General features: G+C 41.2%; 2 protein-coding genes across 2 annotated transcripts; both read right to left on the bottom strand.

The window, feature by feature from the left end:
- Window positions 1–2,296: 2,296 nt before the first annotated feature.
- On the bottom strand, window positions 2,297–15,571 carry alpk3b (alpha-kinase 3b). Its single transcript, XM_074611672.1, has 14 exons — window positions 15,437–15,571; window positions 15,023–15,255; window positions 13,144–13,265; window positions 12,259–12,376; window positions 10,721–11,954; window positions 6,664–8,752; window positions 5,479–5,626; window positions 5,232–5,359; window positions 5,093–5,128; window positions 4,729–5,003; window positions 4,437–4,525; window positions 4,097–4,314; window positions 3,495–3,543; window positions 2,297–3,373 (listed from the first exon to the last, which is right to left on the bottom strand). The coding sequence occupies exons 2-14, from the start codon at window positions 15,166–15,168 to the stop codon at window positions 3,058–3,060; spliced, it is 4,968 nt and encodes a 1,655-aa protein (XP_074467773.1). The 5' UTR covers window positions 15,169–15,255; window positions 15,437–15,571; the 3' UTR covers window positions 2,297–3,057.
- Window positions 15,572–21,500: 5,929 nt separating this feature from the next.
- cry5 (cryptochrome circadian regulator 5) lies at window positions 21,501–27,624 on the bottom strand. Its single transcript, XM_074611660.1, has 11 exons — window positions 27,287–27,624; window positions 25,859–26,084; window positions 25,572–25,766; window positions 24,883–25,001; window positions 24,604–24,758; window positions 23,920–24,060; window positions 23,552–23,719; window positions 23,254–23,394; window positions 22,367–22,518; window positions 22,054–22,286; window positions 21,501–21,952 (listed from the first exon to the last, which is right to left on the bottom strand). The coding sequence occupies exons 2-11, from the start codon at window positions 26,071–26,073 to the stop codon at window positions 21,891–21,893; spliced, it is 1,581 nt and encodes a 526-aa protein (XP_074467761.1). The 5' UTR covers window positions 26,074–26,084; window positions 27,287–27,624; the 3' UTR covers window positions 21,501–21,890.
- Between the last annotated feature and the right edge of the window lie 29 nt (window positions 27,625–27,653).

The raw sequence follows: 27,653 nt of genomic DNA, 5'->3' as shown, positions 1-27,653 counted from the left end.
GGCCTTCACTGCCACCCGTGTGGCAGCGCACCCGACCCAAGCGGTTCTTCCCGCAGGTGGTGAGCCCACAGGATGGAGAGGAGGGGGGTGCCACGTTCCTTTTTCGGGGTATCCCCGGCCGGGCTCCGTGGCAAGCCCGGCCACCAGACGCTCGTTGACGGGCCCTCCGTCTGGGCCTGGCTCCAGACGTGGGCCCCGGGCTTCCTCCGGGCCGGGTAACTCCTCCTCTGCCTCGTGTCGTCATTGGGTTTTTTGTGAACCATTCTTAGTCCGGCCCCTCACCTAAGACCAATTTGCCATGGGAGACCCTACCAGGAGCACGAGGCTCCAGACAACACAGCCCTCAGGGTCATAGGGACACACAAACCTCTCCACCACGTTAAGGTGATGGTTCCCGGAGAGGTTTGACTCATGGATCCCTCCAATGTAGCAGAAAAAACGGTAATAGCAGTAGTACTTAGAATCAGACTCTCTATGGCCAAGTAGGTTTTCACTGCAAGAAATTTGCTTTGGTATTGGTGCATATCATAAACATCGTAAGAGAAATTTAAAAGCAAGTATTGCAAAAATCAAGAAAAAAGAATACAATAAAATGATGTACAAAAAACAAAAATATAGAATAGAAGACAAAATACAATAAAAATAGGAAAAAATACAATAAAATATGTACAAAATCATAAATATAGAATAGTACAAAAAATACAATAAAAACAGGGAAAAAAATACAATAAAAAAGATGTACAAAAACATAGATATAGAATAGAAGAAGAAAAATACAATAGAAATAGGAAAAAAATGCTAGCATAGACAGATGTGACGGTGAGAAATATATGTCATCAGTTTCTCAGATAAACCAAGCATTCACCTCAATATCTCCATATAGAGGGTTTGGTCAACTAAAAACAGACATCATTTGAAACTAAGTGCAAATAAAGTTGTTTGACTTGTCTTGTTTTCATCAATGGTGCGGTGATTGAACCAACAGTAGGTGGCAGGAGCGTCTTGTTTCATGATCAAGTCAAATCTTCTCCATGTTGTTATCACTCCTCAATTACACGTCCAGTCTGTTCATCTATGATATACCTACCGTGTGGCAGCTCCAAACATATTGTATAACCCATGTCGTCTGAACAGAGTCATAAATGGAGAGCACCAGGTTCTGCAGAGGCCTTTTGTGCATTTTGTTAAAAATGGTTATGTACTGTAGACTGACAGGCTATAAGGTAATAGGTATTTTTCACTTGTGTTTTTAGTTCACTTTAGCAGTGCACTTACAGAGACAGGTATAAGGCCAACACTTTATGTATAAAACTATTTTTATCCTGCTGCCAACACGTGTCACAGATTATAACAAAGCGGTAACGTGTAAGAAATATGGACTACATAACAGAAGCATCCGCTTCCTCACACTAAGGTCTGTCATGTCTTCCTTCTGACAGCATCAGAAGTGACGCTAAGTGAACTTTTTTTGTTAAGCGTAGCCTACATTTAGCTTCCCGGCACTGCTCACACTTGTGCGTGAGGCCACCGCTTACATAAACGATGACTCACTAATGACTGGGAATCACAAATGATTATAATGATGAAGTTAGCCTTTCACCCTGTAAACACACACTGGTTGCGAGCAACACTTCAATCTCTAATATCTGTGAAGGAATCTGATTTGCCCCTGAGTGGTAGCGCTGTTAATCATGCAATGGCTGAAATAAGGAATCTTTTTTTTTACACCACTATGTATAACCTATGTCTTTTCTCATGTTGAATATTCATAAGATCCTACAGCATAAAGTGATGAATCCTTTAGTGAGTTTATGTCGTTCTGATATGAACATATATATGAAAAATACTGAAAAAAACTGAAATATCTCAACAATTATAAGATGGATTGCCAATTTATTTTGTTCAGACATTTATGGTTCCCAGAGGATGAATCCTTTTGTAAAATTCAGATGTAGCTGGAAAAAATATTGATAATAAAATAAAGTGTTGCTGTATTAAAATTGTCTAAAGGAATCAGCCCAAATATGGCAATCCTTTTCATAGAAATGCTATAAATAACGTGCTCATGTCAGTGTAATGACAGAAAGAAATGTGACGGAGTCCTCTCAGATAATAGGAGTCACTGAGATAACACCGGGTTACTTATCTGTCATGATAATGAGTGACTGCTGATCTCAGATAGACTGAGTGGGATGGCTTTCATAACAGTGATTCAGCCCACTCCAAAATATGCTAATTTCTATTAAGAATGACACTCAAAATTTAAATAGCACATGTCATGCACTTTCACAACGTCTCCGAGGCGTAATCATATCTTTTTTATTTTACAGCCAGTCGCATTCAAAGGTGCAGTTTCTCAAAATGCAGTGCAATGTAGAACAGCAAGTAAACATGGCAGGTCACAATATAAAAGCACAGCACCGTTTGCCACCGTACAACAGTGTCATGTGAAGCTACATTTGACTTCCTCCCAGCCTTAAAAATGTGCTGTACTGTGTATCCGTTGTGGTTTTACTCCAATTTACATAATAGCTGCCCTACATTCTCACAAGGGTGACTACAAAAGATACAAGTTTGTGCTTAAAGACTACATACAGTGCCACTTCAGTTCAAAATGTTTAATCTTGCACAGTCATTTAGTACAAATACACTGACCTGAGACTGGGATTCACAATCTGTGACCTACAATGGTGCATGGATTGATAGAACACAAACCCAGGAAAGCTTCTTCTCACTACTACACTTGAGTTTCAACCATAAGATTGATAGTCGAATGTAGGATACATAAGATAATCACCACAACACGTGAGGGCCACAATAAGTGATAATGGCAAGGAATGGTGGCTGTTAGAATCGTATTTATTATCTCTTTCCTGTTCTCTGAAGGCTTAGGGTGTCATCAGCCCACTTTCTTTCTTCCAGTTCCTCCTGGGCTGTTTTGCTGATACCCAACAGTGAACCATCTCTGGTTTAGGACTTCATCAATGGCATTTGATCAGAATACTGTTCCATTGAGAAAATGTGTGATATTTCATGTCTTATTGAGTGATAATTACTCTATTCCACCTTAACAGCTTTGGCAGCATCAGCAGCATTTTGTTTAGCGGGGGTCTTGGTGCCCTCTTGCTCAGTTTTCCTGGGCAATCTGGGGCTGACAGCGGCTTTCCGGCCGGTCTGAGGGCTGGAGGAGCCAGCCGCCATTTTGCGTTGAAGCAACGGGCTCCTGGAGCCCTTGGGCTTTGTTGGCGTCAATAACGAGTCCATGACCTTTAGTGACCTCAGGCTGAGCAGACCACAGAAGTAGTTACACTGGTGCTGGGAGACAAACTGCTCAAAAACTTTGGGATTCCCTTCGACAGACAGCCCTTGGTGCCTGCAGAAACACACAATAAAGCCAAATGTTACAGTCGTGATTGTGGTCGCTATAAATGTAAATTACCTGAAAAATTTGGTTTTCACAGCATAATTAACAGAAACAACACAATTATACTAACCCCGTCGATTTGACTGAAATCCCAACATTGGTGATCTTGGTGTCAACACCTGCAAAACAACACCGCGCAATTACTTTATTTTTCTGTTTTTCAGGTAACATATTCAAATGTGACGGACATGTAATGGGAATTGCCATCACAGCAACTCCAGCACTAAACATATAAGAGGCAGAAAAAAATTAAAAATACAAGCTCAAACTTTTTTTAACATTAAACTTAAGCATGTAAAACATGTTCTTGTAGAAACACAACAGAAGTATGGGCCTTAAGAAGCAAAAATGTTTTCTCCCACACTTCTCCTTATTGCAAGCAATATTTTACCTCATTAGTTATGATGACGTATGTGTAATCCGTTAACCAATTTTGAGTTTCACATGCTCACGGCCTCTTCAGTTTAATATGCTACTGATTTTAACACAAACTTGGTAAATGTGAATGTTTGTTGTGTTGTGGGATGAGCGAAGAGGAAGATAAAGAAGGCGGCCTCGGTTTCACAGCATTGTACTTCCCAAAATCATTATCATATTCTTCAATACTTTAGCCCCAAATTTGGGGAAATCATAAATTTCACATTGCCGTTTTGTATTCAAGTGTCCGCCTACCTTCTAGCCGAGTGATAAGCAGATTGCCATTGGTCCACTGAAAGATCCAGTGCTGCAGCGCACAGCACTTCTTCTCCACCTCAGAGCCAGACCGTGTGTCTATTCTGCCTGTATCATCCAGGACAGAGTATTTCTGATAGACTCCGGTCAGATCAGCCTCCACTGTGGCATACGGGACAGTGTTTGCTGGTCGGTATATCAGGTAGACTGGAACCACCCTGTGTGACAAAGATTGTCATGATGCGGTTGACTTTTAGCAAGGCTTAATGGTCGTGGTGTACTGCAAATAATACTCGAGAGGATGTTAACGTTTACTGAGGAGTTAACTGATAGTACTCACTCAAGAGAGGGGCCAAAGTTTTCAATCACTCTTGCCTCTGCGGAGAAGATTTTGCAGTATTCACGAACCAAGTTCTGAATTTTACTCTCCTGTATGCAGAACGTTGGAGAACAGCCAGTGAAGATAAGCTCAACCTACATCAGTATATTTATTTCATCTTCATTTGATTAGTGCCTTAGTAATCCTACGTGGGTGGCAAGAATGACACCTGACTGACTCACTTTAATGTTAGATGATATATTTAGATTAAGAAGACGCAAATAAATCACAGAATCAAACCTTTCTTACATACCTGCTTGACAATCTCCAGGTTCCTGTCTATGAGGCAGCTATCTGCTTTGCCTCCATAGGCGATGGGGTTGCGCACTTTGATGATACACGTGTTTCCAGACTCGAACACGGGCTCCAGACCATAGATGACTTTTGCCCTCCAAACTTTATGGGAACAGCCGTCCCCAATGCGAGATTCCTGCATCATTATACGGCCAAAGAATTTGTTGCCCCAGACGCCAGAATCAGCCACGCCCTTGTTGAATAACATGGGTGTCATTTCAATTTCTTCTCCAACTGTAGACAGAAGAATGTAGTTAGAAAAGCATTTGGGCTCTGACGCTGGAAAAAACTGTGATCTAAACACATGTGAACTCTCATCTTACCACCAAGGTCTTCACGTAGGAACAGTCCAGCCAAGACTGCAACACAGTGAGAGAGAAGACAGGGTGAGACGTGTTGCGGCCCAGTAATACAAGTAAAAATGATTGTTTTATGCCAAATGTAAGGTAAAAGAGTACGTACCTTCTACACTAAGAAGATAGTCTGTTGAGTCGGTCCCATATTCATTTGTGATTGTGCATCCGTAAACACCAGCGTCTTTGCATGACGCCTGAGCAATGGCAAGATTGACCTGAGTTTCATCCCCTGCACTGAGAAACAAACACATAACGAAAGCTATTTTTCTTGCTAAGACCATTCACAACAAAGCAACATTTTATAGAACAGTTCTTGTGAAACTGCAGATTTATTTTGAAGTCTGGAAACTTACTTTCTTTTAATCTGAGCAATCCCCTTTTCATTTCTGTACCATCTGATTGTAGAATCACTGAGAACGTTGAAGAACTGGCACCACAGTTTCAAGTGCCCTGAGGCATCTGCGAAGCTTTCGCCCCTGATCTTACGAATAACTTGAGGAGCTGGAGGGACGGAGAGCCGACACAGACAACATGATGAAGATACACACTTTTCAATGGTCGTGTCTAGAAGGTAACCCACACTTCGGGAAACTCTCGCGAGATGGTTAATGTTAGGCATTGACCTTGAAGAGTTAAGGTTAGGATAGGTCGTCGGGCAGCGAGTCTTGCAAGAGTTTTCACAATTTGTGGGTTACCTTCTAGACAGGACCCTTTTCTACATTACATGTATCCAGTCTGATATATACTGTATGTGCCATATATACGCTGTATAGCAAAGGTTTCTTTGCTGTATAATGTAGCTTATAAATATATAGCAGATACATAATATTGTGCTGTAAGCAAATGTCAATATAATAATATTAAATACACACATAACACAATATACACATGCACTAACCAACTAAGTAACTAAACCACAGGTTTGTGAATCATGTCTCTTAGGCGACTCTAGTAGTATGCATTGTATTTTTGATACTACTACTGCCAAAGTAGGCACAATTTTCACATGCTACACATAAGCCCCGTTTCCACCGCAGGGACTTTCCCCCGGAACTTGGAACCTTTTGAGGAAGTCATTGTGTTTTGACCGCAGAGAGCAGGATCTAAAATAAGTTCAAAGGACATTTTTGGGGGCCGTTTTACCCCCTCGAAAAAAGCCCTAGTCGGGTGGTAGTACTTTCTGAAATCGTCAGAACTTTCGGGGTGGAGTTTGCAGGTATGACCATCGCTGATTGGTCAAACACACACACACACAGCACTGCTGCTTCAACGGCCTCAACTGTTGTACTGCTTCATTCATAAACAAGGAAGTCAGCAGACTAATTTGCCTAATCTTTGCAGGTCGTTAGACTGCTATGGAAACGCAGACAACAATGGGCTGAAGGAACCTTTTAGTTCCTTGAAAAGTAGTCCCGGTACTACCAGGAACCAGGAACTTCCTGGTTGGTGGAAACGGGGGTATAGTAGGCCTTACAATTTCTATTAAAGCTGCAAATCTTCAAGCAACATTTCAAAAACACTACTCTGTCTATTTGTACCTTTGAATGGGTCATGCTTGTCCTTCTCTGTAGGTTTCCCTTCAGTTTTGGGGGTATTGATCTCTTCAGTGGGCGGCTGACTTGGTGCTTGGGTCTCAGATGGCGTCTTCTTCCTGCTTAAGAGTGGAGAACGTCGTTCTGCAGGAGGTGTTTGCTCACCAGGGGGCTTAAGTAGAGGCGCCCGTCGTGACAGGCTAGGAGACGTAGAGAGGGGGGTCGAGGGACTTACGGAAAGCTTGCTGCTCTCTGTAGGAACTTCCTTTTTCTGAGTTTGGTTATCAAGCGATGAGGTGGCCTCTGAGGCCTCCTCAGGTTTGGCCTTGGGTACGAGGATTTTGCGTCTGGCCCCAGAGGCCAGCTCTTGTGGAGTAGCAGAAGGAATGGGAGAAACACAGTCTCTTTTCTTTAATCGTGGACTAGCCTCAGGAGTTGGATTGCCTAAGGAGTCAGTCCTTGAAAACTCCTCAACCATAGCGCTGTCCTGCTGAATAACGTGAAGATTATTCTCTTGTGTATCTGTGCCACTTTTAGTGGGAGAATTTTGTACACTTTTTGTGTCGTGTTCTTCCATTTTGTATTGATCTAGTGTTTTGGAATTCATTTCAGCAATCTCCCTTTCAGTTTCGCTGTTGAGTTTAGTTTCTGGGGTTAACTTTTGCATAATTCCCATGTCTTTGCCTTGAACAGGTTCGCCATTGGCATGCTCCAAATCTGTAATATTTGACTCTTGAGTGCAGGCCTTTAAAGGTGTCACTGCAGGTGGAGTCACAGGTTCTCGGGTCACAGTTCCAGGTGTAAATCCGTTGTTCAGTTCGTCCTTAGAAGTCAAAGGAGGAACAGTATGTTTGACATTTTCACTCCCAGAAAAGGAAACAACAGAGTCATCTTTCATAGGAACCAGAGTTGACACTCCAGTTTCCTGGCAAATGTCTATAATAACACCTTCGTTGTAGTTTTTGTCAGTGCCACAAAGTCCTGCAGTCTCTCTGGCGGTGCCAGTGTCTACAACGGAGATAGGTGGGATTACAAGAGGTGTTCCTAAAGCCTGAACAGGCGATGAAGTTACACCTTGAGACGGAATTAGTTCCTGATCAGTTTTATTTAGTAGATTATAAACTTCCATGAGGGTTTCCTTTATGGTTCTGGGAGGAGTATTGTCAATAGTCATTTCAGTTTTCCTGTCAGGCATTGACTTCTTCACTTCCAGTTTGCTGTCATCTTCTTTAAACTCCTCACATGTTTCTATCACAGTTGTTGTTGGATCTTGTACAAAGCCAGCATGGACTGGTAGGGCGGTCACTGAATTTGCTAGCGTGGATTCAAGAGCCTTTATTTGTGATCTCAGAAGTTCGGCTACAGATATGACTTTTGTTACAGCTTTTGGGATTTCCTGGATGTCTTTAATCTGGAGTTCGGACAGGTTTCCTGACGTTTTTGTTAGGAGCGGGATAGCAGGCTCCAATAGAGATGACTTTAGATTCTGTAATGCTGAACTAGCTTCCTCCGCCATTTTTAAAATATGCTCATTCTTCTTAGTTTCTTTTTTAGATGCGTCCACAATGATAACATCAGTATCTGCTGCACCATTGGTCTTTTCTGTTTCAGTGTGTTCAATCACATGCAGGTCAGCACTTTCAGTCTCCATCTCAACCATCTTCTCATGTGGAGCCTCGCTGTCAGACTGCACCAATAACTTACCTACCTCGTTACCGTCTACCTTCTCCTTAACTTGTATTTCTGGCCCTTCAACAGTTTTTATAGCTGTATCAATTCGGGCGCTGGAAGAAACGCTACACTCTCGGGTTTTCTCACCACCACCGGGGCTTTGGAGGGGTGACTTCTGTATGTCTGTAGAAAGGACCGTATGGATTTCACTTGATCCCCTGGAATGATCCCATGTGTCCTGTGTCATTTTGTCAATCGCTGCTTGAGGACTGCGTTGCAAAGACGGGGTCTGGATGTCATCTGTCGTGGTCTCTCGCTGTGATGTGGTCTTTCGTGGCGGCGTCGGCGCGTCCATCTTGTTGGGTAGAAGCTCAAGGCTGACAGGTGCATCATTCCTGTTCATCTTTGTACGGGCCTGTGTAACCTTGGGGCAAAATACAAGCAGAGGTTTCCATGCTGTAAATACTTATTCCTTTATCCCTGGCTATGCAGAACATGGATAAACACACGTAATTTTATAAACAGCAACAGCGTAACCAGCAACAAAGAGAGAACGCTATGAGAAGACCTTGGAGCAAAACAAAATTTATGAACCAGAGAAAAGATAGTTAGTGATGATAACAAGAAAGCTTGTTCTACTTGCTGTGTTCACATGGCTCTCAGTGCAACCCTGTCTTGATTAGAGGATATTTCTTAAAGCATTTCTTTACATTTTGAATAATAAAACATTCCAAATACAGCACATTAACCAACACTTGATTGAGACTCTGCGACAGTGGAAAAACTGCACGGTAGTGTAATATATCTGGTACATAATGAAACGTAAGCATGGTGCGCTGCTCTTCTCTCTACGTCTCTGCCATACAAGCATGTTTGTTGAGCTTTAAATCCCCATAAAGTCTGTAATTGAGCTGAATCTCTTTTTAAATTAGCACGAGAGGTTCCCTGTGTCATATGTCATGCCATCACGGAGGAGATAAGCCAGGATGTAGCTCAAGGGTCACTCTTTTCTGCCCTGTATGCTCCTTCAAGAAGCAACTGCAAAACTTCAAATAACGTAACTATAAAATAATATAGTATACATTATCATTATAAGATACATAAAAAAATCTGCATCGTTGCTCATTTCTGCTTGTTTTCCTTCCCTTCTATGTAATTCTGCCACTGTGAGGCCTGTTCACAAGTAAGGCGACTATTTTACATTTAAGCGTGGCCAGAAAGGAATGCGAGTGATTTTAAGAGGTGCTTCAGCTGTGCAGTGTTTTGTCTCAGCTCTCAGTGCCGTCAAGTATTCAGCCACGCAGCTGGAGTCGGGAAGATTGCATAAGCCATGTGAACAATAAAGATTCACAATCCAACTAGCAAAACATGGGCTAATTTTGGATGTTGCCAAATAGAGTGGTGCAGGATGACGTATTTTTGTAGGCCAACCAGGAAGTTAACATCGCACTGGTTCCCTCGACAAAAAGCCGATGGGATTTTTCCACTGGGTTTTGGATTATTGCAGAAAATAAACTCTGCGGCAAACAAACGTTTTGTAGTCTCATATACAGTAGCCACTTGTTAGTAACCGCCTTTTTTAACACAAGCTGAAAAGAGATTTTAACATTTTGTTCTACGATATAAAATACGTCAGTAAATATCCCATTCGCGAATTTTGAAGCTGTTTGAACTGAATTTCAGCCATCTAACTAAAAACCCATTGACTTCCAGATGAGGGAGCAGGAAGTGCTAAAATGCTGCTAACTCATTTCCGTGTTTTAGGACTCAGGTCACCATCACAACACCCAATCCATTTACTTTCACTTTTAAAAGTATTAGTTGGACATTTGGGGAAATACACTTATTCAAGGATCGATGCCACTCTCATGTCTGTCTGTTAGTCCATCTGAAATTAAATTGCATTTTTTGTCTGCTACATCATAGCCTATATAGGCTATTTTCTCTAAGGAATTAACATGTTATATCTCATTTGTTTAATCCGTGTAAATAAAACTACCTACTGACAGAGCCAAGCTAGCTGTAGGCTACTGCTTTAGATTTATCCGACAGACATGGGAGTGATATCAATCTTCTTCTCATCTAACTCTCCGCAAGAAAGCGAATAAACACATTTCCTAAATGTCAGCCTAATATTTTCAGAGAGCCAAAGTATAGCTTAATTCAAAATTTAAATCATAAGCAATGCTGCGACTCTCAGACCTTTGAACGAACAATATAAAAGGCATTAATCTACCTGTTGCATCTTTCAACATGTGCGTCATTTAATTCTTGTCACGCAGCGGGGCATACTTGTAAAAGCTAAAAATAGCTCCAGGATGCTTGTGTTACTGACGAGGCCTGTGTTGGCAGCACAAAGCACTCATGAGCTCATGCAGAAAGGCTCGCTCACCTCATTCAGCGGCGCTGGCCGAGACACAGACACTGTTTTTTGGCAGGGGCTTGTTTCCTTCACCGACAGCTGATCTCCAGCCTGCTCACATGGATGCTGAGGTGAAGCAGTTCTGCTTTCACACGGTGCCTTCACCGGCTCAATGTCTCTGTGTGCTAAAGATCCACCAATGGAAGTGTTTGACTTCTGGTCAACATCCATGACATGTTCTGTTTTAGAAATGTTCCCCTTCGCTGTGCTTCGGGGTTGTCTGGGTGCTGCTGTAGCACTTGAGTGTCGCTGCGTCGGGGTCATCTTAGGACTTTGTTTCTTCATTTCTAAATTTTGTTCTGTAGTTTTGCGTCCAGCTTCCTTCTCACGCTGTGCAGCTTTTTTACCTTCAGTTCCTGACACAGTATGACTTGTAGGTATAGGAGCAGCAGCGGGTACTGAGGAAGTGAGATGCTCTTTCTGATCAACACACATGTTTTCATCCTTTGAGGGCCTTTCAGCAAGCAGTACTTCCTTTGTTTCTGATTTCTGATGTCGTTCCGTCACGTTTCTGAAGTCTGAATCCACAACTGACGAACTAACACTGTTTTCTACTTCCATAAACTCTTCTGATTTCCCCTCAGCCTGTACTGACTCCGTGCAGGCCGGAGCTACAGAGCTCAAGACTTCATCTTTTGCCCTTCTCTCCTCAGATGCCCGCTCTCCTGGTGCGCTGTTGGAAATTTTAATCTTCTTTTTGACAAAGGGAGTTTTGGGTTGGTGTGCAGTAAAAGGCTTCTGAGCAGAGTCGTATATATATGTCCCACTTTTGTTACCGTTCTCACTGATGATCTGTCCATTAGTTACAGCAGACACTGCTCCATTAGTGATGGGGACCAACTTTTCCTCCACCTCTTCCACAGCTGCCTCCTGTAACCTGGCCTCAGTCTCTAAAGGTACAGCCTGGTGGCTCTCCTCATTGCCCTCATCCTCCATGGAGCTCGGCGTGCTGAGGAAGTCCTCCATTGTGGAGCGGCGCTTCCTCAGCGTGCGGTCCGGACTGATGGTTCGTAGAGGCTCCAGGTTTTCTTTACCCTCCGCTTCCCTGCGTTTGTTCTCGGCCTTTTGTTTGAGCTTGCCAAAGTAGCGCTGATGGATCTTGTACTCGTTCATTTCGCCGACCTCCAGAACCCCGGAGCAGGCCACGATACCTTTACTGTTGCTGGCTGAGGCCTGGTATATAGCTGCATCCTCCACTGTGCAACTGGAAAAAAAAAAAGCCAATTTAAGTTAATTAAAATGACAGTCCCTGACAAAGACAAAAGTAAACTTTGCTGACAAGGAAAAACTGCTGTGTTAGCCAAACTCTAGCTCTAAGCTCTTCATTAATAGGTTTAATTAATTTGGGCAAGAATGTCAAGGCACCCTCTTAGTATTTTGGACTACTTCATAGCAGAAAGATTAAGATAATACACTATGGTTGTGTTTCCTCCATTAGAGTGCCTTTTGCTGTGCAGTCATTTAAATGTCTTTATAGATGTCATATCAGTGTTTCCAAACATACATACTTGTAAATGTGCAGGGAATGGTTTTGTCCATTGCGGAATACTTCATATTTAGGCAGTCCACAGTATCTGTCTAACTGCATATCATCCTTATACCAAATAAGTAGAGGAGTAGGGTATCCTGAAAAACAAAAGAAACAAAGAAAACGCATTTTAGTTTACAATTGCTTCACTGCAGTGTAAATAGAGAAATAGCTGTCTTGGAGACTGAATATTTTTTCTGATGCTAACAATGCATGAAACCAGGTGTATATTGAGCCTGTTTTCAGAGGTAGAACATTATTTTTGTGCATTCACTTCCTAAAAGGTATAGTGTGTAGGTGTTGGCGGCATCTAGTGGTGTGGTTGCAGATTGAGACCAACTGAGTACCCTTCCGCTCACTCCTCCCTTTCCAAGACTGCGGTAACTTGAGCCACCGAGTGCAAAATCGTGGTAACGACGCTCACCTCGCTCAGAGGCCATCCTTGCCATAATAACACTACTATAGGAGCAACAGAAGTCAGACGGTGGCTGACGTTACCACGATTTTGCATTCTGCAGCTCACTTTACCGCAGTTTCATAAATGTGTCGGTGGCCTCCAGGTAACGTAAAAACACAAAAGTCTCTCTCTAGAGCCAGTGTTTGTTTTGTCCGTTCTGGGCTACTGTAGCAACATGGCGGACTCGAGGACCCGCTCCCTATATGTAGATATGAAGAGCTCATTCAAAGCTAATGAAAACACAACAATTCTTAGTTATAAGTAATTATACAATAATGAAAACATAGTTATGACTATTATATAATAGATTTTTCATCAAGTAAACTGTATTATTGTATGTTCCTGTAATATATTTCCATTAGGTTACAAGCATCTGGTGTAAAGCTTTGCAGAGTGTTAAATGTTTACCTGTAACCACACACGAGAACTTCACATTGCTGTTCTCAGAGACAGCCTTTGACTTGAGGGTTGTTTCGAAGGAGGGCTGCGTTTCCTCTGTTAACTGTGCGATCACGCTGCAGAGTGTGCTCCTGTGCAAGAGAAGAGAGCAGGTCAGTCAAGTTGTAAAGTTGTTTTTGTCATTTTAAAGAGGACCTATTATGCTTATTCGCATACTTTTATTTTGGGATTCTTTTAGAACGTGTTTACATGTTCAAAAAACGCTTTACATTTCTCATATATCTGAAATGAAATTACCAGTTGTGTTATTTGTCTCAAGACCTTGCCTCCATTGCCTCTACATGGCATCCTTCACATTAAAGTTCTTGGGCAAATTGCGGTTAGAGCCTGGGTGGAGCTACAGTAGCTTGTTAGGATTCAACATTACTAGAAGTTTAGATTTCTCTAAACATGTGCTGATTTGGTCACCAAAGCCAAGTCTGAATTTAGGCCTTCAATCACATTAATAACAAAAACTAGACTCAGATTTGTCCTTATGAAGTGTTGAGTTGTTCTTACTAGAGGCAACGAAAACAGAGCCAAATCTTACACAGACCACATCAAAAAGAGAGAAAGGGTTTTTTGTTATCTTTGACCTCTGAAGTTCAGTATGAATAGCTATTTGGCGTGGCCTTAGAGAGGTCCAATTAATCCATTTACTGTATATTAATTATAAAAATTAAACACATCACCATAAATATAACAGTTCAAGACTGTTGACCCATGTGGAAATGTGGAACAAACATCCCACACATAATAATAACATAAATTAATGTTGGCTTGCATGCAAGTTATAAGAGCATCATCGTGCTGCGTGTATACATGACGTGCAGTTGATCCATGTCTGGTGTTGACATCCATTTCAGCGTTGGGTCAGCGCACAGCTACTGTTACACTTCACTGCATGTTACTCACGATTAAACAAACAAAACAAGACAGTAATACTAAATACAGTCACACTTAAATAATACACTGCGCAGGCACTACATCCTGCTGTTTATCTTGTTGGAGATTCAATGTCGACAATAAAAATACTACAGAAATTTTACTATGACGATTACATTTTAAGATAAAAAAAGATAAAAAGATAAAAAAAAAAAATGTTTTGCAGGAAATTGTGTCTAACAGCATTTCCTGTTTATCATTTCCGATTATAGTAATTCCTTCTGGGAATGATGTCCATTCCCACAAAATTATCTTCACATATCATTTTGCAGGGATAATAACACACTACACATTTTTGTGGAGTGAATCACACGAGGGGCCGACAGAAGAGGACAAAGAATCAAACTTCTAGTTTTCTTTATATTCCCAGAGGCCAATAATGATTATTATTATATTATAAATATTATATTATATTATATTATAAAATTATCTTCCTTATATCAAATAACTTGTGGGTAGCATATAAGGAAAAATAATTTCTGTATCATCCATAGTTACTTTTTGTAATGTTACTGTAAAGTCTGCCCTGTGCCACAGGCTAGAATAAAATATATATATATATATATTATTACCTCAAAAGACTCTTTATAGCCTATTCTTATTATTACAGAGTTGAACCTAAAGGTCAACACAGTTTGTTCCATGAACAGATCTTTCCATGCAGAAGCTGTTGTTGGTGTATTGCTCGATGTGAACTGGGGGGCCATGGTGCATACCTGAGATGCTGCACTTAATCAACAGTTTATTTAAACTCTGGTGGCCATGGCAACAAACAAAATAATAATATGCCACACACACACACACACACACATGTCCATCCCAGGATTGGAAAAAGCATCGATTTTGGACTAACTTGGTCCCTAAAGTGGTTTTCAACAGGCGGCGGTTAGTGTTGAAGCCATACCTGTTTTCTGGCCTCACGTTAGAGAGGTAGCTGCAGCCAGTGGTCCGGCTGCTCCCACTGCTCCCACTGCTCCCACTCATATCATCCCCGTTGCTGGATCTTCCATTACTAGAAGAGGAGCGTGTCAGTGTCCTCCGTGAACCCATTTCCCACCAGATAAAGGAACACTCCAGGAGAAAAAAAAGTTTGTGTTGTCACTTATAATCTTGGCTTTCCAGAGAGGTTAATGAGAGCTGAAAGAGAACAAAGAGAGAGAACAACAGGAAGTTATATTACATTAAATTACATTGAATTTGAGATTAAAACATATTTGAGATTGAAAGCAGAAACATCAGCAAGAGATTCTCTGTACCACTTTTAAATGCTGTCCTATTGGTTATTTACGCAGCAGACTATTTTATAAAGTTGACTCACCATTCACAGGTCTCTCTCCCTCCTTTGACAGATACCCCACAGCTCTGGCTTAAGGCACTGCAATTTCCAATCAAACATGAGCATGCGTAGGCTGCTGCACTATTTATAGTCGGCCTGCAAATATAGGCACAAGAGCACATCACACTTTCCAAAACTTGTCTATGGACATTTTATAAAATAAAAAAAAATATGCCAGCAGCAAACAATTTAAAGACATGTGGTAAAAAGTCTGTACAGAAACAAGAAAAATCCTTTTGAAGAAGAGAAATCCACAATACGTTCACGTCAAACACAAGGTCATTATAGGTTTGGTAGTTCCCCGAATAGGAGGAGAGGATTTAAAAAACAAGGTGAAGGGTTTTTTTCTATTTTGTTTCCAATGGATTACATGCACTCAGAGAACAGAAGGACCACTTGTGCATGCTGCTCTTCTCCTTAATCTTTTTAGCTCTGTGTACAGACTGTAGTATAAAATCATTGAGCTGTCAAACAGGAGAATCACGCTTCACTTTTACAGTTACAATGACTTCTGTTTGGCTGACTTGGCACCTTTCCTTCCACATTTGTTCTTTCGAATGATCTCGTTTTTTAAAAAGATAAAAGTTAATATAATATAATATAATATAATATAAGATCGGTGAAGCCTACCAAGCTCTCTGGCATGCATTGTCCAGTGAGTGACAATTGCATTGGATCCCCAGAGGAAAAGCAGTAGGAATAGAACAGCCTTATATGGACAGATCCCCCTGACTGCCAACAAGCTCTTATCTTTACACAAGCATGCACACACACACGTACACACAGTGTTTCTCACAGTAAAAAGTGAATTAACCTGTTAAGACTGAGAACCAAAGCTATCTTGCAAATGAATGACTGTTGAGTGTTTTATTTTCACCTTGAACTTATTTTTTGCATGGTAAACAAACTGTAAGCCAAATCTTCAGATCTTCTTTGAACAGATTGTAACTGACACTATTACTGTATGAATTATAGCTTCCTGAGTGTGTCCTCCTAAATCAGGTTCAAAGATATCAATCCGAATTTTCTCTCATGTTACGGTCGTCACATTACACATGCCTATGAGAAACTTCTGTCTAGCTATTTCAATGTTTTTATTCCATCCATCCATCATGGTCCTCTCATCATGGTAACTCCTACAGTTTCCACTTTTCTTGCCAGCAAGGTGACATAAGGACTCAACTTAACGACCAATATTAACTGAAGAATTTAATTTCAAAATAGGAGACAAATTTCAAAGAAAAAATGACAATGAGCGACCTTTGACGAGCAGAAAAATGTAGACACAATACAGTATGGCATTTGAGAACAGATTCCATGAGCGATTCTCATAAACAAACACACAAACTGCAGTGATAGACATGTACGGGCGGCGGAGCCTCTGTGTAAGGGGGGCTGAAGAACACAGTTGCCTCAGCATGGGGTGGATATTCTGGACTGGGTGAGTACAGAGAGATCAAAGCACAGCAGGGTGTGGAAACACTACAGAGGCCAACGGGAGACTCGGTCATGTGACTCTATTTGACAGTCAATCCCCTTTAAGCATGTTACCCAACTGCTGATGGCTGGAGAGGGCTTTCCTAACGCTGTACTATATATATGAAGATAGAGAAACGTGCAATTATTTTGTGTTGTTATTTTGTCTCGTAAAAAGAATAGGACCGATGGAAATACAAGATTCTTTAGCTGTTCCTAGTCAAGTCAAGTCCATTTTATTTGTATAGCCCAACATCACAAATTCGCCTCAGGGGGCCTTACAATCATATCTGTAAGATACGACACCCTCTGACAGACGTGCAATAGATGTCGTGTGTACAGAGTAACAACATAATGAAAATACAACATAGACAATCCATGGGACAAAAATTAATACATATAATGTGAATCTATGTGAGAAGGTGGATCCAGGAGGATTTCAAGCAGCTTCCCGGCATTGCCAAACGGATAGAGCCAGAGCAACACAACCTCCTCTCTACGCTGAACAGATAGAGCCAGGGCAACATGACCTCCTCTCCACGCTAAACAGATAGAGCCAGAGCATCACTACCTCCTCTCTACGCTAAACAGATAGAGCCAGGGCAACATGACCTCCTCTCCACGCTAAACAGATAGAGCCAGAGCAACACGACCTCCTCTCCATGCCAGATAGGTAGAGCCAGAGCAACACGACCTCCTCTCCACGCCAGATAGATAGAGCTAGAGCAACACGACCTCCTCTCCATGCTAAACAGATAGAGCCAGAGCAACACAACCTCCTCTCCATGCCAAACAGATAGAACCAGAGCAACACGACCTCCTCTCCATGCCAAATAGATAGATCCAGAGCAACACAACCTCCTCTCCACGCCAAATAGATAGAGCCAGAGCAATACAAACTCCTCTCCACGCCAAATAGATAGATCAAGAGCAACACAAACTCCTCTCCACGCCAAATAGTTAGAGTCAGAGCAATACAACCTCCTCTCCACGCCAAATAGATAGAGCCAGAGCAACACAACCTCCTCTCCACGCCAAACAGATAGAGCCAGAGCAACACAACCTTCTCTCAACGCCAAATAGATAATGCCAGAGCAACATGAACTCCTCTCCACGCCAGATAAATAGACCCAGAGCAACACAACCTCCTCTCCACGCCAAATCGATAATGCCAGAGCAACATGAACTCCTCTCCACGCCAGATAGAGCCAGAGCAACACAACCTCCTCTCCACGCCAAATAGATAGAGCCAGAGCAACACAAACTCCTCTCCACGCCAGATAGATAGAGCCAGAGCAACACAACCTCCTCTCCTCGCCAAATAGATAGAGCCAGAGCAACACAACCTCCTCTCCAAGCTAAATCCTACTTTGATAAACATCTAAATGTATTTCGGGCCAACCACATCATAGCGAGCCCCCTTTCCCCAAAATAAATCATTACATCAATGTTTTAACAATTCCTCTCCAAATCTGAATTCAGCTGTGTGTGTGTGTCGCGGGGCGGGGGGGCAAGATTTCCACATTGCATATCCGTTGCCTCACGCTTCGCTATGTATAGCGCCTCTAAAAACCCTGTTGTGGCTTAGTGTGGTAGATTTATAGATGGGGCTACAGATGATGCTCACTGAGATCACTCCCTCTGGCCCTGTTGATACTATTATCGGTCTTTTGACAACATAATTGTGCACCGTCAGGAATAGAAGGAGGTCACCGCAGGGCAAATGTAAATTGTTATAATCAGTCATTAGAACCAGAGTGGTAATGGACGGGCCCAGGTCTAGAGGACTCTTGTTGTTTGGGATGTGTGCAGAGGTGTGTGTGTGTGTGTGTCGGAGTAGATAGGGATAGACCAAAAGGTATGAAGCTTCAGTTTCACTGTGGCATTTATTTACCAGCTTTATAGACGTCCAATAAATAGTGACCTTTCAGCATGTGCTCATGAACCTTTCACTCACGACTTCCTCTTGTCCCTTGCTCTTTTCTCTGGTTATAATGTCATTAATGTGACTAAACGAGAAAATTGGTACGTCTTTACATATATCAGACTTTTTTTGGTTAGTTTTGGTGTAAACTGGCCATCGGAGAGCACCTGCCTTCAGCCTCCAGCAGACCATTATGCCCTTGACTCACGCACGTCAGTCAAAATGAACGTCAATGTAGCTTTTTGTGCAATTAAACAGTCCCAACGTGTTTGTTATGAGTTAATGTCTGTGACTCACCAGGTAAAGCAGCCTCACAACAGCTACACGTGTTGACTGACGGAGCTCTGAAAGTCTCTATTATATGTTGTTTTCATAAAATCAGAATGGGTAACATGGGCATGTCCACTGGTGCTGTGGTGATCTTCAAAATATTATATTTTATGAGGTAATGAACCTAGCTCCTGCTTAAAGTGCGGGTCCATTGTCATTATTATTTTTAGGTTTTCATATCATTCTGTAGCTTCCCAGTGGTGTTCCTTATGTATTTTAATCCGAACATTCAAATTTGGGTCGAAGTATGTTTTAGTGTGAAAATGTTATTTTCCCAAGCCCTTCCAAAAACATTTTCCCACGTGACCTGACATAAGTTTCTGCATGATGACGTTGCTACATATATATACATATATCCTTATCCATAGTCAGTCAGTGCGTATTACCTACAGTGATTTAGATTAGCTTACATTGGTGACCTAACAGCTGAGTGGGAACGCAGGTGAACCCGTCCTTTAAGTAAATGAGTACTAGCCAATATTGAGTGTTTCCCTTTTTGGTTCTGTTGGCTAATCAAGTGGTTGAGTGCATTCATATTGTTTTTAATGTCAGTTGATGAAAAGATTTCTTACAAATGATGCTCTTAATGAACTTTAAAGAGCCCTTGCCCTATTATTATTATGGCCAGTGGTTTGTAAATAAAAATAAAGGCTGGATCTGCTGCTATTCTTCAAACTAGCAAACTTAGTATATAGTAGACAGGGGGAATTAACGGAGTGATGTTGCTGCCCGTGGAGCAAACGCACTCCTGAGATAAATCACTACTATTTAAGCTCCATGAAACGCCAGCTGCATGGGAACATGCTGTTCTAATCCAACTGGGATATTGCAGCGCCCAAATCCAAGATGGTGTGAGTGGTGAGGTGTCGACACAGACAAACAGGGAGAGGGGCACACCAGCGGACATACGGGGGTGCAGGCAGTTATAAATGGGATTTTGATCACAGCTTAATGAGTCCCTCTGGGGCTGGGGCAACTTCATGTGTTAATAGGATCAAATTTGCAAGTAATTTACAAATACATACTAGTATACTGACTTTAAGACCATTGTCTCTATTAACATGCAGTATTAGAGAAATCAAATAAATCTGTAATCAACTGATTGCAGATGTGTACGGCTCTGGCGTGAGAGTTTAATGGCAGGGTGGCCCGGTGCCAAGTGTACCCCCAAACACCCGCACGCACGCACGCACAGTTGGACGGCAGATTGTTTTGATGTTTGACAGGTCTCTGTGGAAACTGAGCTTGGCTTTGTACAGCCGTCTGGCCCGCTGCTGAGGTTGTGACATCATCTTCTGGATATTCACACCAGTGTCAGCTCCAAGGAAGCAGAAACAGGAGAAGACTTGACCTCCAAGGACAGCTGTGTGCCCAACCACACACACACTCTAACACACACGCACACACACATTATGACTGCTCACTCTGCCTTCAGCCAATCACATGCACCGCCCGTTAATATACTGTATGTTGCCTTTATTGACTAATGAGCCTTTGTTAATATTACAGCATACTCCGGATTAGACAGGGGCTGATGGCCATTATGATGAATTGCATCAAATGTTTCCGTTTTTAATTCAACAGTTTAGAAATAAAGACGCTGAAAAAATCATTTTGGTTGGAACCACTGCAGCTGACATAATATAAATTATGCTAAATATTGCAGAAAAAAATACCAGTTTCGATTTCATTACACTCTTACAGGCGTGTAATATCATTTTTTTGTTAGTTTTCTGAACATATTTTAAGTATAAAATGTCAGTGTTGAAAATCTTCTAACGAAACCTTTTTAAAAAAATTCTACTAAAAAAAATGAATTCATAAATATTGTAAAACTCAGATTAAAGCCCCTTAAACTTCACCATTTCACTCAATAAATGATATTCAGTATAACTGCTCAACAAAGTGACAGACTTTTCTGCAGGTGGAATTACAGTGTCCTCTAGTGGTGATAGTGAAAGCTTCTAAATACCACCGGTGTTGTAGCTCAGTGGTTCCCAAATTTTTATCATGTCAAGGAACCCGAAATGGACACAAATTAAACTACGGACCCCCATTTGATAAGATTTTGTCACAGGGTCCCCCATCTGATGGGATTGTTGCTGTTAGATGTGTCATTACAGAAAGTATCTGAAACCCATGACCAAAATAGTCAATGTCTTACTTATGGATGGAATTAGTGAAAATAAATTATTCTCCTTTTTACCGGGAAACCCTGAGGGTTACCAAACCTCACCGCACTTACTGTATAAATTCTAATTTAATTGAATATTAACACCTGAGTAGTCATAAAATGTAATGAATGAAAAACAAAAATTTAATTTCTAAGGTCCAAGAGTAAGGTCTTTTATTATTTCAGTTACAAAAAAACAATAAAAAGGCCAACTTGTGAAGCAGACACAACCTTGTCTCAATACAAACTGTAGCCTTCCAACGAGATGAGACCATCAATATTTATACATTTTAACTTAATCTCCATGCACGAAACATTATGATATTATAAACAATATAAAAAGTAAAAACGGCACACAAAAAATATAAAATGGTAACCAATGAAGGGTGTAATAAAAAAGATGAGACAAGTCTCTTTAGCTTCTAGTCCAGACAGTGTTAAACCCGTATATACTGTATATATATTGAGTGATTTGTAATGAACAGTCACAGTTCACACAATAACTCTATTACTTCACATTCATTTGTGAACCATTATTTTCTTCTGTCTTTCTTCTTCAGCATGTCAACGACAGATGGAGCCTTGCGCTTTACACCTATAGGAGGAAAACATAAAGAGAAGTATTAAAGAGGCAGGACTTTCTGTAAACATTAAAAGAGATAATCTTCTCATAAAAGTAGACGTTTCTTGCAGTACCTTGCTTTTTGCTGGGTGATTTGTCGGATGATTCTGCAGCGTCCCCGGATCTCTTGGCATAAGCTGACTTCATCCTCTGGATGTTCTTCTTGCTGATCACTTCATGCTGTGCGATGGGATGCGGGTAGTCTTTACCCACAATGCATCCTGCTGCCTGCTGGACGCTGCGTGGAGCTTTCCAAGGCTCATAGATATACTGGGCTGGGAACTTCTTTAGAAGAGGAAGGTACTTTCTATAAAATAGAGCAGAGGCAACATTATTTCATATAGAACATGTATCACTTGTGATAACTTGTTAAGTTTATGATCTTACTTGATGTAGTCTCCACTTTTGTCTGTCTTCTTGCCAAATGCGACAGGGGAGTAGACCCTGAAGAACTGGTGGAAGAAGGCGCTGGCCGAGAGCCACTGCCAGTTTCCAGCATTCAGAGCCCAGTCGCCATCCAATAAAAGCTCCTCAAACACCTTCAGGAGCAGTCAGCAAAGTGAGTACTCCACAGATTTAGCATTACACTCCGAAAACACTATCAGACTCACGACGGACCGTTAAAAAAAAAAAGATACTGTAGTTTTTATTCCATGCATTCTTCTTCCTTGTCAAATCCTTGCGCTTACAATACCCACAATGCAACTTGTGGCGACAGTTCAGTCGGAGATTCGGGTGTGTTATGCTAGTAGCGTCGAGCCGCTGCTAAGATCACTTCTTTCTAACTTCACAACCCCAAATTCTTTTTTATTTTCAAACTTGTAGTCTTCAGCTGTAACTGACCCTCCTCAAGGCTTTATACAACTTTTTTTTTTCCATTCATGCAATAGTACTCTCCAGGACCTGTAAACACACTTTGATTAGTACGAGTTCCCCTTTAAAGTAGGCTGGAAAAATCCCCTTGATAATGATAAAATCCTGTAGATGTGATCCGCATTCTGATTATACCCAACTTACTCTGATGAGTTCAAGTGTTAGTCATTTATATCAGTACTTTATAGTGTGTTGCACTGCCAAACAGATATATATCAAATCAAAAGATACCTATTTAAGGTTAGTCTGGTTGTCTTCTGCAAAGCCATTTCATCAAGAGGTTATTCTGCAGTTGTCTCTCACATACTGTAAACTGCACATGGAAACACGCACTGTGGGCCTGGATGGGTTATCCTTTATCTTAATCTACAGTAGCAATAGAGGCAAGCTCATTTACACACCTTCTGCCCTTCTTCCCAGCTGATCCACAGGTCTCCCCTGGTGAGGAAACAAGCGACAGCGTGTCTGGCCAGGTGGTGGATCCAGCCCTCCTGCCTCAGCTGGGTCATGATGGCATCGATGAAGGGGAAACCGGTCCGAGCCTAAAGGGGAAATACAGAACATCCAGGATGACGGGAAATATTTATGATCTAAGGAAATTAGCAATACTACTGAATTATCACAAAACTCTTCTTCCAATAGCATAATTTCACTTCTTTTCATTAATTTCCATTTAAAATCATTTAAAGGACTCAGTACCTCTCTCCATGCAGCCAGATATTCGGGGTTGGTGTCCCAGTCCACCTGGGTACATACAGGGTTGCCCTCCATCTTGTTAAAGTTAGGGATACCCACACTGGCGGTGTAGAAGAACTCTCTCCACAGCAGCTGGCCATGCAGCGAAACTGGAGGATCTGAGTGCTTCTTCTGCAAATACCACACAAACACACACACGACAGTCAGACTGAGTCAAGCTTTAACAGAATTTCAAAGTTAAGACCGATAGCTCTGCCCTTTCTATGTAGCATAAATCAACATTTTGCTTATTTTTTACTGTTGAAATGTATTAAACATTGAAGAAAGTTTAAGTTACAATACCATGCTGAACTGCAAATGGTGACACTCACCCCCTGATAGACGTCAGTCAGCTTCCACCAGAAGGTGTGTGCAGACAAGCAGCCAAAAGTGACGTATGGACTGAGGACGGTGGTGCTGGGGCTCAACGAGTTAGGAGACGTCTGCGGCTTCTCAAAACCGCACACCCATCCCTGAAGTAAGAAAAGAGATCATGTAAATCAGACGGAGCCTACGGGTCAAAGGCGAAACATGTAAATCTTCCATCTCAGTCATAACACCAAAGCTTTAATAATAAAGAATTCTTTATTGTCGGTCGGGATGCTGGTTTAAAAAAGTTCTCTACTCACGTCTAAAGTTATTTTATTTCCACGTGTCTCAGCGGTGAGTTTTAGTGTCAAAAAACCTTTTCAATATTTTGTATCCTCATCTTGGTGTGAGCTACAGAGTCATTTTAAACTAGATGATTGCATGCAGGATTTTAAAAACAGGATTAAGGACCATTTGAACACTGAATGTATTTTTCCCATTACTGAATCACGCTAATTCATTGGTCGATGCAATTTGCTGTTTTTGTTTAAGTCTGTTTTATGTGAAATTTCTTATGATGATTTTAACTTTTTGCTGTTTTGCTTTTAAGTTTATTATTCGTGCTTTTAGGTGTGAAACTTTTATGCTGCTGTCTTGGCCAGGACTCGTGTAGAGAGAAAGAATACGAGTGTGTGAAATTGAAATACCGTTTTTTTCATATGTTCCTCAAGTCTCCTCAGGGCCTCCTGTTCTCCTCCTGGGAACTTCTCCTCTCCTAGAGCTGCAGTGTCCTGGCCGAGCTCCTCCAGTGAAGGGATCCCATATTTCTCCTCATGGTTGTCTGAACAAGGCGTCTTCACATCTGTGACAGAAGAGATACACTTCAATTAAAGTTTTACACTTGTATGTTAGCTTTTCATATTGTTTTCATCTCCATGAAGGCATTTTGATAATTCACTGGCATGATCCAGCGTTGTTCGTATTACCTTTCGTATCTTCCATGGTTGGAGCAGGGATGGGTCTCTTAGGGGGACCAAGAGTCTTCACTATTGCCCGCATTTTGTTATAAGTAAGGGGAGCCTTCCCGTTGTTTTCCTCAATTATCCTATGACGACATGACAGAAAATAAAAAACAGTATGATGCAGCAGTCAACAACCCTGAAATCAAATATTTCAGAAGTAGCAATTGCATAGGATTTAAAGGAGCAGTGTGTAACATTTCAGGGGATCTATTAAGTAAGGGATAATGCCAGTCATTGTAGTGAAAGAATCCCTGACAGGGCGATGCCGCTCGCGTCAGGGTCTCTCATCGCCCTGAAGGGGATTCGTTCACAACAATGGCCCGCTAGCTGTACATTATCCTGCTTATTACACGGCTACTTACTTAAGAAATCAATATTTTGACACAAAAACGGTCCGCCAGAGTCTGACATCTGAACTGCACCCATGGCAACGGTCTGCTATACAGAAATTACAGACCGCAGAATGCGGCGAAGGGCGTTACCATGGTTTTGCATTCGGCGGCTCAGGTTACCGCAGTCTTGGAAAGGGAGGAGTGCGGAGGGGTATTCAGTTGGTTGCAATCTGCAACCACACCACTAGATGCCAAAAAAATCCTACACGCTGTACCTTTACGTAAAGTAAGGAAACTTTATGTGCACATGTTCAGCATTACCTGTCGATATCATAAAGAGTGTGCGAGATTTTGTAGATGACTTCTACTCCGTGTTCTTTGGCCAGTGTGGTCACCGTTTTGTCCCGGCTCAGGCTGTAGGGCTCTGTGTCGTACTCGTAGGTCAACTTTGTTACTTTCCACTGGTCGAACAGCTTGGGCAACACTTCCTCTGGCTTCCCTCTCACAACAAACAGCCTGAAGAAGTCAAACACACAATATGACAATATAATATTATGCATATGCGTTTCTAACTTTCTTAATATTCAATATTTCTGAATATCGTCTACCGGGAGTTGAGCTTCCTGAGGCTGCAGTCCAGGTCTTTGAGGGCTCCGACAAGGAACCTCCAACAGTTGATACCCATTCGGATATTGTTGTGGAGGTGAGGGTCCAGGATGAACACGGGGTAGAGCTCCTTACAGTCCCTCAGAGCAGCCATCAGGGCTGGGTTGTCATGCAGCCTGAGTCCCTTGCGGAACCAGTGAATACATGTATGAGCCATGACTGGGAAACCTGTGAACACATAGACTTTTCTTTATCCCACTATGAGTGCTGGGCTACAATGGAGTATTATGGCCACATTGAGGGGGAAAAAAAATCAGAGATTTCAAGAATAAAGTCATAATATTATTAGAATTTTTTTTTTAATATTACGAGAATAAAGTCATAACTTCATGACGAAAAAAAGTAATTTCCATCTCCACAAAAGAGGCAATTTCCCCCAGGTACGTGTGGTTCTTTCTACGGAATAAACACAGTTTCTTGCACAACCTTTTCAAGGTCCTGATACTTATGATAATGTGGTGCTGATGTGCAAAAAGATTAAGCATTTTTTTATTTGTGAAACCTAAACTAAAGTATAACTTCACAAGATGCTCCACGTTCCTCATTTTCACACAGGCGGCACGCTGCTCTATTTCCCCTCTAAAATAACATGTAAAATTACTACTTTGTAATATTACGACTTTTTTTCTCGGAATATTATGACTTTATTTTTCGGATATTTTTTCAAATATTTCCGAATGTTTTTTTTCGTGCTTTTAGGCTCTTTACAAATATATGTTATTTGTTTAGTTTTCACATATTTTAAAAATATTTTTCAGACATTTTTTTTTTTTATAATTTACAAATTTTTTAGACATTTTTCAATATTTTTTTTTACACATTTTACTAATACTTCTCTGACATTTTTCACGTATTTTTCAGATATTTCTGATTCCCCCCCCCCCCCCCCCCCCGTGCTTTTAGGCTCTTTACAAATATATGTTATTTTGTTTAGTTTTCACATATTTTACAAATTTTTCTCAGCCATTTTTAAAAAATATATATTTTACACATTTTTTAGACATTTTTCAATATTGTTTGACATATTTTACTAATACTTTTTTGACATTTTTCACATATTTCTGAATATTTTTTCAGGCTTTTAGCCTCTTGATAGATGTTTTTTTAAGTTTAGTTTTCACATATTTACAGCCAATGGTGTTATTAATAAGAGGGATTCTCTGAAAGTTACATAATTATAGTACCTTTAAGTTTCACAGAACTGTTTGTAATGGATAAGCCTGCATTTGCATCTATTTCTAATAGACCCACAAGACAACACCGCTGCAGAAACAATGAGCCAATACAACAAACCAACAACATGATAACAAAACGTCACAGCATCAATGATTTACATGCACAAGTTAAACCCAAATGTAATAAAACTTTACCTTAATTGTGCCTCTTGATGCTTGTTTTGTTACTGAGATGTTTTGTTTGATAACCAGCACGTTGAGTTCAGTGTTACAAAACAGGGAAGCTTTTGCTACGTCACCAGAAAAAAACAGCCAATCAGAGAAGAGCTGGAGCACCACGTGCTGCACTACCAGCTATGCTGCAAGTTAAAAACATATAAAATAAACATGCTAGAGGGCAGATTGTTAAATGAAAACATGTCCTGCATGTTGACTATACATGAGAGAGCAACAGCAGCAAGTATCAGAGGAGTACTCGCTCTCTAAGTGGACAAACAGCTGATCTTCACACAACTCCTCTGAGGAATTTTCTATTCAACACACCAGCTTATTGCATCTGTAT

This window comes from Sebastes fasciatus, chromosome 2, assembly GCF_043250625.1.
Source record: "Sebastes fasciatus isolate fSebFas1 chromosome 2, fSebFas1.pri, whole genome shotgun sequence".
NCBI lineage: Eukaryota > Metazoa > Chordata > Actinopteri > Perciformes > Sebastidae > Sebastes > Sebastes fasciatus.
Note: the sequence above shows the minus strand (reverse complement) of the source record. Positions and strands in the feature narration are given on the sequence as shown.

Excerpts from the sequence above, each read along its gene's own strand:
- alpk3b (XM_074611672.1), bottom strand. The coding sequence starts at position 15,168 with ATGGGTTCACGGAGGACACTGACACGCTCCTCTTCTAGTAATGGAAGA. Across the intron at positions 11,955-12,258 it reads CATTCCCTGCACATTTACAA|TTGCACAGTGGAGGATGCAG; the intron begins GTATGTATGTTT and ends TTTTTTTTCCAG. Across the intron at positions 5,627-6,663 it reads CAAGCATGACCCATTCAAAG|CTCCTCAAGTTATTCGTAAG; the intron begins GTACAAATAGAC and ends CCGTCCCTCCAG.
- cry5 (XM_074611660.1), bottom strand. The coding sequence starts at position 26,073 with ATGGCTCATACATGTATTCACTGGTTCCGCAAGGGACTCAGGCTGCAT. Across the intron at positions 24,061-24,603 it reads AGGAACATATGAAAAAAACG|GGATGGGTGTGCGGTTTTGA; the intron begins GTATTTCAATTT and ends TTCTTACTTCAG. Across the intron at positions 22,287-22,366 it reads AAAAGTGGAGACTACATCAA|AAAGTACCTTCCTCTTCTAA; the intron begins GTAAGATCATAA and ends TCTATTTTATAG.